The sequence below is a fragment of the Musca domestica genome, unplaced genomic scaffold (genome assembly GCF_030504385.1).
Source record: "Musca domestica strain aabys unplaced genomic scaffold, Musca_domestica.polishedcontigs.V.1.1 21, whole genome shotgun sequence".
In the NCBI taxonomy this organism is placed as follows: Eukaryota; Metazoa; Arthropoda; class Insecta; order Diptera; family Muscidae; genus Musca; species Musca domestica.
This window is the reverse complement of record NW_026712258.1, coordinates 10954899-10968074: the sequence shown is the minus strand read 5'-3', so window position 1 is coordinate 10968074 and position 13176 is coordinate 10954899. Positions and strand designations below refer to the sequence as shown.

The window sequence follows — 13176 nt, the reverse complement described above, 5'->3', positions numbered from 1 at the left end:
CTTGCTTTCCAAAATACTCCAGACACAATAGTCCAAATGATTGGTATCCGGAGATTTTGGTGGCCATTGTGCGCTAGAAATGAAGCGAGGAACCTCATTTTGTAACCATTTTTGGGTGGCGCGTGCTGAGTGCGATGGTGTTGAGTCCTATTGGAATGTCCAAGGTCTGCGGCCAAAATGTTTGCGTATTTTTTTTCTGATGCCACGGTCGATTAATACGAGTGGAGAGTGACCATCGGCTGTTATGGCGGCCCACGCCATCACCATGGCCGGCGCTTGAGTTCTGGTGGCCAATCGAAGGTGCACATTTTCAGCTGACCTCTTTGACAAGTAACCACGATCATTTTGTTTGTTTACAAACTGCTGGACAACGAATGTTTTCTCATCGGAGAAAATCAAATTCGGGAGTTCACCACTTTCGGCCAAGCGAAGCAACTCTTAAGCTCTTTTGAGTCTATTGTATTTTTGTTGCGGTGTAAGTTCTTGCACTTATTGGAATTTCCATGGTTTTACCCCGAGATCATTTTTCAATATTTGCCGAAAAGAATATTGCGATATGTTCAGTTCACTAGACATTTTTCGGCCACTGCGACGCGGGTTTTGATCAAGTCGCTTCCTTACGTTTCGAACCATTTCTGTTGATGTCTTCTTCCGTCCACTTCCTTGACGTCGGGCTACGCTACCAGTATCACGGTAACGAGCGGAGTGCTCTAACGATAGCCACTTGTGGTTTTCCAGTCAAATATAAAGAAATCACACTATCACGCTTGAATTCCATCACGAACAACTTTTTTTCTGGAAAATTCTCACCAAAATGCTTTTGTACTCTTGCAAACAATATAATGAGCTGTCACTGTAATAATTTTAACAGCTGTCGGACGAGTGGCTTAGAAATGACAGCAGTCTGAAGTTGGTTGCAGTTTCTTTTATCTCACCCTGTATTATAAATTGAACCCGAATTCATTGCAATACAATGAATTTATGACAATTTCTGTTATTATCCCCACAATTTACAGCCGTAATTTAATAATAGATTTATGTTACCGAACCTAAAACTCCCAGTAGAATTTCCTAATGAAACCGCAACTCATTTTATCTGTTGTGGCCCTAATTAAGTGATCCATTTATTCATTTGTCTGCAGTTTACAACACTTCGTTCATCAAAAATAAATTGTTCATAGATCTCCCCCGGGGTCTTTGAATGACCAGCAGAGGTTATACTAGGCCTCACCGCCATTGGTGACCGACAATTTGACAACGTTCTAAATACCAATCCAGCGGAGAATTTACTCTGACATCCGTTTGTGTTTTGCGGCTTTGCACTGCAAAATTACAACTAAAATTTAATTGAATTGAATTAAATTTAACTCGTTTGTCACAGTTTTTGTTTTTCTGTTGTTGTTGTCTTCTTTTTTGAATGGAATTCATCAACACCGGATCGACACAGCCAGCCAGTCAGCCAACCATCATTTGTCTCCCCAGTGGCCTGTCCATTGTGGGTTTTAGTGTAAAATTGTTTGTTTTGATTTACAAACAACAACAAAACAAAACGCACCATTTCGAGTGTCCCCCAAAATCATGAATTGATTCACTCCATTTGTGGGATTCGTGGCATGGGAGAAGTTTAAGGTTAACACGACTCTAGTCTGGCCGGTGGCACTTTTGTCTACGGCTTGGGAAGTTTAGTCTAGACTTGCGAAAAAATGTGTGTAATTTAATGGAGACACTGAAACGGCATGGCGACATGCTATCATGTTCTCCATAACAAAGAAAATAATAAAAAAACGAACGAATAAAGTTTGTTTCCCAGGGAAACGTTAACAGGGTGTTTGGTCTTTGGGGTTGGAGGTCACAATGGTTGAGTGAGGGTGCAACAACGCAAAGTACTTTTTAGAAAATTGATTATGAACTTGAAATATATAGCAGGGCCTATTTTTATTTTAATGTGTGTGCAATGGGTGGAATATTTATAAAAACGTACTTGAACACACAATGTCCTTAAGTGCTGTCCGCTAAGAGAGAGGGACAATTTATTATTCTACCATGTGTTATATTTGTTTCTCTTTTGTGGGGTTGTAATCGATGGCTTTGGGTTAATTATGGATTATTTAAAGAATAATGTATGGATTGATATCCTTCTCCTATTTTTGCAATATGCAATTTGATTTTTTTTGGGTTTTTCTCGGAAAATCATCTTTAAAATACAGACTTTTAAAATATTTTGGAAAAGTGGTCCTGTTTTGTCAAAATTACAACTTTTTTTGTTACCATATACGACTAATGCAAAAAAAACCCACAAAGTTTGCCATAGAATGTGGAAAGTCCCTATTAAATTCAAGAAATAGTTTTAGGAAAATATTCCAAAAGTATTCTGTGGCCAGGAAGTCCGAAGAAATGTCTAAATTAGCTTAAACAGCGACTAACAAACATTTTTATTTTGTTTCAGAACCTTTATTTTTTAATTTTTTTATACCTTCAACCATACGGCTACAGAGTGTATATATCATTTGATACGGCCAAAACATGACTAATCGAAATAATGGTCTCTTTGGACCAAATCCTTTTCAGAACATTTGGAGTCGATCTAGCAAATGTTCTTCTGTCTGTCTGACTGACTGGCACGATAACTCTCGTAGGGAGTATCCGATTTGGTCTAAACTTCGGTTCACTCCTTCTGGCACCTCCCCCACAAAAGGTCGAAATTTCCAATGAAAATATTTTACTGCACAGAAAGGATCGAATCCGATTTTTCTCCAACTTTACAAACCCTTATATTTGCAGCAGTTCTAGGTCAGGTGCGAAAATGGACATTGTTGGTCCATTCCATCAAGTACCTCCGCCACAAAGGGTCAAAATTTTGAATAACCATAAAGTTAATAAAACGCGAAATTAATATCCGATTCCATTTAGACTTGATACATCTCAATATTTCCATCAACACAAGATCTGTTATAAAAATGGTAGAGATCGGACCATTCCTTCTGCTACCTTCCCCACACAGGGTTCAAAATTAAAAAAAAAAAAAAAAAAAAAAAAAAAAAAAAACGTTCAAAGAAAGCTTAATAAGCACCCAACTCTCTTCAAATTTCGCACATACAAACGTTTTTGCTAACACAAGATCTGTTGTAAAGATGATACAGGGTGAGATAAAAAACTGCAACAAAGTCAAACGCCATAATTTTTACATTTCTTTTAAATTCAGTGAATGAATTTCGCTGCCCGAATGTTGCTCTGCGGTATTTTGGTCCATTCCCGGCGAAGCGCTTGCTCGAGGTGATCGACACTTTTGTATTTTTTAGTGCCAACCTTGCTTTCCAAGATACTCCAGACATAATAGTCTAACGGATTGGTATCCGGAGATTTTGGTGGTCATTCTTGAGTGGCACGTGCTGAGTGCGATGGTCCTTTTGAAATGTCCAAGGTCTGCGGCCAAAATGTTTGCGAGGCTTTAATACACCCTCCAGAATATTTTCACGATAATATTCCGTCTATTAATACGAGCGGAGAGCGACCATCGGCTGTTATGGCGGCCCACACCATCACCATGGTTGGCGCTTGAGTACTGGTGGCCAACCGACCTCTTAGCTGACCTATTTGGCAAGTAAACACGATCGTTTTGTTTGTTTAGAAACTGCTTGACAACGGATGTTTTCTCATCGGAAAAACCCGAACTCGGTAGTTCACCACTTTCGGACAAGCGAATCAACTCTTTAGCTCTTTTAAGTCTATTTTCTTTCAGTTGCGGTGTAAGTTCTTGCGCTTTTTTGGAATTTCAATGGCTTTACCCCGAGCTCATTTTTCAACATTTTCCGAATGGAATACTGCGATATGTTCAGCTCACGAGCCATTTTTCGGCCTCAGCGACGCGGGTTTTGATCAAGTCGCTTCTTTTCTTTTCGAACCATTTCTGCTGATGTTGCTGTTTCTTCCGTCCACTTCCTTGACGTCGGTCTACGCTACCAGTATCACGGTAACAAGCGATGGTACGAGACACAGAAGATTTATTCACATTTAAATGCTGGAGTGCTCTAACGATAGCCACTTTTGGTTTTCCAGCCAAATATAAAGAAATCATACTATCAGGCTTGAATGCCATCACGAATAACTTTTTTCTGGAAAGTTCTCACCAAAATGCTTTTGTACGCTTGTAAACAATGCAATAAGCTGTCACTGGAATGATTTTAACAGCTGTCGGACGAGTGACTTAGAAATGACAGGAGTCTAAAGTTGGTTGCAGTTTTTTTCATCTCACCCTGTATTTTCTTCTAATTGAATGCCAGCTTCTTATTTGAAGGACTGCCACCTAGTTTTGATATTTTGCCGTACTTTTTGCGCAAAAAAAGTTATAAAGTATCAGTCGGTATCGCCGACAGATGTATACCTTCTGCCAATGTTCGATTATTTAAATATATTTTGACTTCTGCAATGATTATTCAAATGTTTGACTCTTGAAGTAAACTCTTGCTCTATTTTGAGCGATTCTGCTCCCAATCGAATTTTTCTAACAGGAATGACTCGGAAGCGCTGTCACACAAAACAAAAGAGTAAAGAGTTGATTAAAGTTTCACTCCCGAGTTAAAATTATCAAATAATTATTGCTCGACGTTCAGTTCCCTAAGAGAATATTATTTCATATATTTTTAAAGAATGGCCAAGGTAAGAATGGCAAGTTCCCACCGTAATTTTTATACCTGTATCAATATTCCTTGCTTTGGGTTGGGTTTCCATCGATTCATCGATTTTGCAATGGAATACTTGTAACGGCAATTTAAAACAATAAAAAAAGAAACCCCAGACACGTGTCTGTTTCACCGTTCCTTATGGCGTTTAAAGTATCTCTCTGTTTAGAGAGAACGAAAGGAGGTGGCATGCGACATCATTTCATACAGTCGTCGGTCATTACGACGGATGATGACTCATAAAATGCCGCAAGGACTTGATTCGATACGATCTAAACCGGCCAACATAATATGCTGTGATTATGTGGCATATTTATGAGAGCGTTCTGCATTTGGAATGAGTCAAAATGCTATTTTGGGAAGGGTAGGTTTGCTTTCCATGTCGAACATTGTTGTGCTGTTACATCCCCCTGCTGGCCTGGGCGAAAGGGGTGTTGCAAAGTTGGGGTATTTCTTTTATCGGACGACATTCACTGCCGTCGTTCTATGCCAGTGGAGTTGTTATCTGTTTCCGCACATCTGTGTGGAGAAATATATGTTGAGCATCTGCGCATGTATTTTTCGGAAAAAGAAAGGAATGCATTTTTATGCCGCCTGCAAAAAATGAAAAACGTTTCAAAACTTCAGTTCGTTGTGGTTAAACTAGTGGTAAGGTCATTGCAGAGTCTTCACAGTTTTTGGGATATTTTATGCAATTTGGTTTGTTTCGTCTATGCTTATCTAACACCAGTGAGAATTGACAGCAAAATTTGGAAACATATTCCCAAATATTAAGATTTTTTAAAATTGCTTTTGGTTTTGTAAAAATTAAAATAATAATCTAATAAAAGTCATTGAGCCTTATTAGGCCTTTTGAATTGTACACCCAGAATTTAAATACTTATTTCCCTTTCCTTTTCTAATTTCAGTTGAATACTTAAAAACATGTCTACCAGTCCGAAGCCAGTTAAAAAAGTTCCCATCCATTTACAGGTAAATTTGATGATAATTTTTTTTTTTTGGAAAAGTATCTACAACTAATTTGTATTTGCCTTTTATAGAGTGCTCAAAACCGGGTTTACATCAAAAATGGCCAAATTGTTAATCACGATAAAACCTTCAAAGCCGATGTCTACATTGAAGATGGCACTATCAAGTAAGTTTTCGTTCGATTGAATTAACTACACTGAATTTGGGTGGCTTAAGCTAGACACAAAAACAAGGGTGTAGCCAGTGGGGTAACTAAGGACCCTCATGAAAAGTAGATTTAAATGAAATATTTTACAAGAAAAACTTTTACATTTTGCGAATACACATATAGTGCGACACGCCACTTTTTCTTGATTGGTAGGCAGATAGTTTACATGGTGGCTATGGATCCTTCATTACATCAATTATTATGTTAAACATAACGGTTTGAACCATTCGGGTAGGGTAGAGATTGTTATTATGATTTTAATGTGTTGGTAATTAAATCAAGCCGGACGAATTAAGAAATCTCAGAAGGTCTCCCAGACCTAGTTCTGTTATCTCAGCATGATGGTAAAGGAATTGCCGTCCAAGAATTTTCAATTTTCGTTGCAGAGCAGGTACTGGGGAGTTTTTCAACATCAGCTGCGACAGTGGTCATAATGGGTAGGAGCTTTGCATGGTTATTAGAAGCCCAGTGACCGTTTAGCACCGCAATTTGTCTTGCCAGGTTTCGTCAGTTTTGGCTAATCAGGAACTTTGTACGTTTAAAGTTGTAACATGATCATGTAGATTTTGATATTTTACAAGTTTCAGTTCCCATCCCATCTGATCTCTGCTTGTTCAAGATATTTTAGTATTTTATTTTATCCCCCAGAAGCGTCGCTTGGCTCTCGATAATGATTCATATTGCGTGTGATGAGAGTTGCTGTAGCTTTGTGGATTTAAATATTTTTGCTTCTCTCGAGTTAGACACCAGAGCCTACTCCATAATTCATCATCTTAAAGTACTCATTCATACATTCGATTACCCCGTAACAACGATGTACCTCGCTAAAGTCGAAATGGGGAGAATTCTCGTTTATGAGAACGTGATAAGACAAAAATATTTACACATTTCCTATGATTTGTGAATTCGGACGTCAGCTTGTTAGTTCCAGAACCAATTCTCGTCTTCAAAGAACTATTTTTCGGGTATACCACCAAAGAGTTTAAAATTTATACATTCGGAGTGGCCCATATCTTGCGATTCCCACCAAACTTCAACTGGCCAAAGACAAGAAAAAAAAAAACAAGTTAAAAATTACCCTTTGTGGGTGAGGTACCAGAAGGGGTTCGCAGATATATATCATCCTCACAACAGATCTTGTGTTAGCAAAAATGTTTATATGTGTGAAATCTGAAAAGACTTGGATGCTTATTTCGCTTTCATTGAGCGTTTAGATTTTCAAAATCTTGAACCCCATGTGGGGTTGGGGAAATGGGCCGATCTCTACCATCTTTAAAACAGATCTTGTGTCGATAGAAATATTGACATGAATATTCAAAATTTTGAAGGAGCAGATCTTGTGTTAGTAGAAACAATGGGATGTGTGAAATATTAAGAGAACCGTATGCTTATTTTATAATCGTTTTGGTTATTCAAAACTTCGACCCTTTGTGGGGGAGAATAGTTCGATCTCTACCATCTTCATAACAAATTTTGTGCTGATAGAAATATTGAGATGTGCCAAGTCTGAATGGAGTTGGTTGTTAATTTCGCGTTTTATGAGCTTCATGTATGCTCAACATTTTAACACTTTTGTGGGGAGTTACCAGAAGGAGTGGCCCAGATATTTCAACTTCACACCAGACCTTGTGTTAATAAAAATATTGTGATGTGTTTAATGTGCATTACATTTTACAAGAGTTATAATTATTTAACATTTTGACCCTTTGGGGGTATATACTTGATGGAGTGGACCGATATTGTCCATTTTTAAACCTGACCTAGCACTGATGCAAATATTAGGTTTTGCAAAGTTGGAGCAAAATCCGATTATCCTTTCTCTTTCTATGCAATAAATTATTTTCTTTAAAAATGTTGATATTTTCTGGGCTTAGGTACCAGATAGAAATGATAGAAAATGATAGAAATTTTAGAATGTATGAAACTTGGACGAAATCGACCACTTACTTCGAGAGTTATCGTGCACACATACATGCATACATTCAGACGGACGAACGAAAAAACCGTTATTTTGATGAGACTCATTTTGGGCTTATCAAATGTTATACTCATGTGACTGAGAGTATAATATCATTTATACAATTAGTGTGGCATTCAGATAGTCCCCTTTGTATCGTGCTGCATTAATACAAGTAAAAAAAACCATTAAGTTCGGCCGGGCTGAACTTTTAATACCCTCCACCATTTGGAAGAAACTTGAAAAAGTCAAATCATTAAAATACCGAATATTGGGAAGTATCGTTATACGGACATTTTTTTGTCATAGGCTGTGGTACTCATAGCAAAATCAAGTACGGAATTTAAAACAATTCCTGTTAATAATGCCTAATGGCAAAATACACAAGTGTGCAAAATTGTAGCCTTCTATCTCAACTCGTTCGAAAGATAGCATGATTACAACATACAGACACACAGACGGACATCGCTAAATCGGTTTAGAATTTCACGATGATTCAGAATATATGTACTTTGTAGGGTTTGAGTATTTCGAGGAGTTACAAACCGAATAACAAAGTTAATATACTCTCCATAGAATGGTGAAGGGTATAAAAATATATTTTTGTAGTTAGATTAAAATTTACCTTTTCGCTCTCCTCTAGGAAATATCGACTGATATCCTGGTTGGAATATTGGCCGTCTGTTCAATTTTAAATATGTCTTTCTAAATTTCAGATTTGTTGGACCACCCTCCGAAATTGTTGTACCTGGCGGTGTGCGCGTCGTAGATGCTTCCGGTCGTTTGATCATACCTGGTGGCATTGATCCACACACCCATTTTCAATTGAAGGTAGGCGGAACGGTGACAGCCGATGATTTCTATCATGGCACCAAGGCAGCTGTGGCTGGCGGTACCACGACCATCAGTGAGCATCAAAATTTAAAAAAAATCTTTCAAATTAAAAATTAACCTTCTCCGTATCTTACAGTCGATTGTGTATTTCCGGAGAGAAGTGAATCCCTCGTCGAGGCCTATGATAATTGGCGAGCGTGGGCTGATCCCAAAGTATGTTGCGACTACGCTTTGCATGTGGGTCTAACATGGTGGTCCAAATCTGTATCTTCGGAAATGAAAATCATGTGCGAAGAACTGGGTGTAAATTCATTTAAATTGTCCATGGCCGATAAGGGTGTTAGTCAACTAAATGATTCAGAGCTCTTGGACGCCCTCGAACGCATACGGTCATTGGGAGCCTTGGCTTTGGTTCATGCCGAAAATGGCGATATTATTGCCAAGAATGTTTCAAAACTTTTAGCATCGGGGGTGGTTGGTCCCGAAGGTCATGAGTTATCACGTCAGGAGGAAGTCGAGGCAGAAGCTGTAAATCGGGCTTGTATTTTGGCTCATCAGGTAAGTGAGAGGTTGTTGTTAATCCAATACAATAGTTTATGATAATAAATGATTCCCGGCAGATGAAAGCTCCGCTGTATGTCACATCGATCACATCCAAGTCATCGGCTGAAATTGTGGGCCGGGCCCGACGCAGCGGTTATTGTGTCTTTGGTGAAACCCTGGCCAGTTCAATTGGTCGTTCCATGCATGGCATTCCCAAACATGAACGCATCTATTACACCACCAGTCCTCCAATTCGTGAATCCCCTGAAACGCCAAGCCAGTTGATGAAATCATTGGCATAGTAAGTATTTTCGATTGTTAAACCAAAATACCTTATTTATTAACATAAATTGTATACCTTTTCCAGTGATGACCTGCAAGTCACCGGCAGTGATAATCGCACCTTCAAGAAAGAGGACAAAACCCGTGGCATGCATGATTTCTCGAAAATCCTTAGCGGTACAAATGGTGTCGAGGATCGCATGTCCATTGTATGGGAAAAGGGCGTACATGCCGGGCTCTTCGATCCCAGCCGTTTTGTGGCCGTCACCAGTACCAATGCTGCCAAAATCTTCAATTTGTATCCGCAGAAGGGACGCATTGCTGTCGGTTCGGATGCCGACGTTGTCATTTGGAATCCCAATGCCACCCGCACAATATCCAAAGATACCCATCACCATCGTGTCGATTTCAATATTTTCGAGGGTATGGTTTGCCATGGTGTACCCGAAATGGTGTTGGTCCGTGGCCGAGTGTCTGTGGAACATGGTTCAGTGCGAGTGGCCGAAGGTTTTGGCCGTTTCTTGAATCCCGAAGTCCGTTCACCATATGTCTACGATGTGTTGGAGGGAAAGGTGAACCTGAACGAAGAACGCAATGGCGAGGATCAACATGCCGATGAACAGCTGAATGGCGATATGAAGAAAATGAATATGACCGCTTTGGAAATTGAAATACCATATCAAGAATCATTGTCACCCTCGCAATGTCTGGCAGCCGGTGGTGGTGGCGGTTCGATCGGTACAAATTCACCATGTGGTCTTGGCCATGTAGCCGGTTCGAGGAATATGCAAGAATCGACATTTTCAATAAGCGGTAAGTGACGACCAGACAAACGTGTTCAAAAATGTAAGGCTTTAACATTCAGGGTGAGATAAAAAACTGTAACAAAGTCAAACGCCATAATTTTTAGATTATTTTTTAATTGTATTGAATGAAAGCAAAAAATTTTGGAAATAGTATCAAATTTTAGAATAAGTTTAGATGTGTTCGAATTGGTCACCTTTGGCACGAATTATGGTCTTCAAAAGACCAATGAAACCGTCACACGCTACCGGAATGTTGCTCAGCGGTATTTTGGCCCATTCCTGGCGAAGCGCTTGCTTGAGGTGATCGACACTTTGGTATTTTCTAGTGTCAACCTTGATTTCCAAAATACTCCAGACGCAATAGTCCAACGGATTGATATCCTGAGATTTTGGTGGCCATTGTGCGCTGGATGCAGATGAAGCGAGGAACCTCATTTTGTAACCATTCTTGGGTGGCGCGTGCTGAGTGCGATGGTGCTGAGTCCTGTTGGAATGTCTAAAGTCTGCGGCCAAAATGTTTGCGTGCCCAAGGCTTTAATACACCCTCCAGAATATTTTCGCGATAATATTCGGCATTTATTCTTATGCAACGGTCGATTAATACAAACGGTATCACGCTAACGAGCGATGGTACGAGACACAAAAGATTTATTCCCATAAATAAATGCTGGAGTGCTCTAACGATAGCCACTTGTGGTTTTCCAGCTAAACATAAAGAAATCGCACCATTGCGCTTGAATTCTATCACGAATAACATTTTTTCTGGAAAATTCACCCCAAAATGCTTTTGTGCGCTTGTAAACAATATAATCAGCTGTCACTGGAATAATTTTAGCAGCTTCGTTAGCCATTTGGTGCACAATAAACCTGAAATCGGTTGAAGATATATATGGAAGCCATATCTAAATTTCGACCGATTATCTCTTATCTCAATAGGGTTCGGGTTAAATAAATTATTTTCACAAAATATCTCGATCGGGCAATAAATGCGATCGGTACTTTGTTTACAAAAATACATGGACAGTCGTAAGAAAGGACATGCATAAATCGACTCAGAATGTGCTTTTAGGCAGATCATCAAAAGGAAATATGTTTCTAGATAAGAAAATCGGATCTAAATTGATCTATGATTCGATGCTGAGTGCTTATTATCTGGAAAACAAGGAAAAAACGTTGAGTTTGGCCGAGCAGAAATTTGTAAGCCCTTCAATGAGTTAAATAATATTTTTTATTAATATCGGCTTTTGATATTCGATCTAATTCTAATTCAAATGCCAGAGAAATTGGTCGGAAAATGAAATTGAAGTTTTCAAAATACCATAAAGTAGGTCGTGTCGTTATAGTCCAGGGAGAAGGGGAGTCTCAATCCAACATGCCCAATATTTATGTATATTATAATTAGATCAGGCTAAATCCATTCTTTTTAATCGCAATCACATTTAAGCCAACAAATATTTATTAATTTTTACTTTTTTTAAATCTTGCAGAGGAATTGGATAAGTCTGGCAATCGTTCATGCATCAAAGTCCGAAATCCTCCAGGTGGCAAATCGTCTGGCTTCTGGTAAATCGCTGTGTCACCAAACGCTGAGGGAGACATCCTTATCGCACAACAAATCCAAAAGAAATAACATTTTGAGATGACTTTGTCAAGGAAAGGTGGATAAGTGGGTGGCACCTGCAATTCTAACGCCATCACTCATTCTGCCGAGTATAACAACAACATAGATGAGACAGAAAACAACAACACTTAATTGACCAATTATAAAAAAATACCTATATATTATACACCTATTTATTTATTTTGTTTTTATTTATTTATTCATAAACTAATTTTAATATTAAACTATTTAAACGCATACACACACACTTACTCACCCCTCACTCACACTTAATGCTAAATACCAAAATCAAATTGTTTTTAATATTTTAAATTAAAATATGAGTTGATGAATTTGTTTGTTCATTTGTGTTTTTTTTTTTGCAACAATATAATTAAACAAAACTAGTTATACAACAAATATGTATGTAATTTAGTAAACTAACACAGCATATTCATACACATTACCATTAGGATAGGCAAGTTGCATACAAACAAAAACAATTATTTATATATGTTTTACATATGACATTTATTTACAATAATTGTAACCAATGTGGATAGGGTTAGGTCCCCCAAAACAATTTTCTAATAAAATTAAATTTAATAATTATTTTTTATTTTTATTTTTAATATCACCCAAGTGAATTCAGTCTTTTTGTCATTCTGTTAGAACTCATTGTTATTTTGTTCGTTTCCATTATTACAATTGTTAATAATTATTACAAAACAAATCCATTTTCAAGTGCTTTAAATAATTTCAATTCAGTTTCCACAAATCAAAAATATAGCGTCAAATATAGTTAATGTGTTGTAGAGAACAATTCAGAATAGAACAGAAATAGCGTAGCGTAACAACTTGCGATGATGTAATGACAGAGTATAATTCAATTTCCCCTTGATCCCTCTTCACCGGAAATCAAAGAAGGACACTTCTCTTCTCTCAATAAAGTATAAGTATCAAAAAGACCGCAACCCAATAAATCGTAAATCATAAATCGTCTTTAGTGTAATAAACCAAAATAAAAAATATATAAATATATATTTACTGCTTTTTCATAATATTTTTTACATATAACAAGAAGAAAAACGAAACAAAACCAACAATAATAACATTTATTCTCGTGCATATTATCCAAGAAATATGTGAGTATGTATTTACATTCAAATAATAAAAAAATATTAAAACAAAAAAAAAAGATAATTGTTTTATTTTTTATAAAATACACATTTTATAGTTTAAAGAGGGGCCGTGAAATGTTAGTTATAAATGGTTTGAAGTTGGTTCAAAGTCAGTTA

General features: G+C 37.7%; 1 protein-coding gene and 1 long non-coding RNA gene across 3 annotated transcripts in view; one reads left to right on the top strand and one right to left on the bottom strand.

The window, feature by feature from the left end:
• Positions 1-8903, bottom strand: part of LOC131802441 (uncharacterized) — a 35713-nt gene extending 26810 nt beyond the window's left edge. Inside the window, exon 1 of the long non-coding RNA XR_009342180.1 lies at positions 8766-8903. This is a non-coding gene — a long non-coding RNA (uncharacterized LOC131802441). The remainder of the gene's footprint in view (positions 1-8765) is intronic.
• Positions 1-12513, top strand: part of LOC101895117 (dihydropyrimidinase) — a 44215-nt gene extending 31702 nt beyond the window's left edge. For both annotated transcript variants that reach the window (XM_059122705.1, XM_059122704.1), the window contains exons 2-8: positions 5588-5651; positions 5720-5814; positions 8530-8720; positions 8784-9205; positions 9268-9491; positions 9558-10285; positions 11766-12513. In XM_059122705.1, the coding sequence (XP_058978688.1) occupies positions 5604-5651; positions 5720-5814; positions 8530-8720; positions 8784-9205; positions 9268-9491; positions 9558-10285; positions 11766-11845 (1788 nt within the window). In that variant the 5' untranslated portion in view covers positions 5588-5603 and the 3' untranslated portion in view covers positions 11846-12513. The remainder of the gene's footprint in view (positions 1-5587; positions 5652-5719; positions 5815-8529; positions 8721-8783; positions 9206-9267; positions 9492-9557; positions 10286-11765) is intronic.
• Positions 12514-13176: the final 663 nt, after the last annotated feature.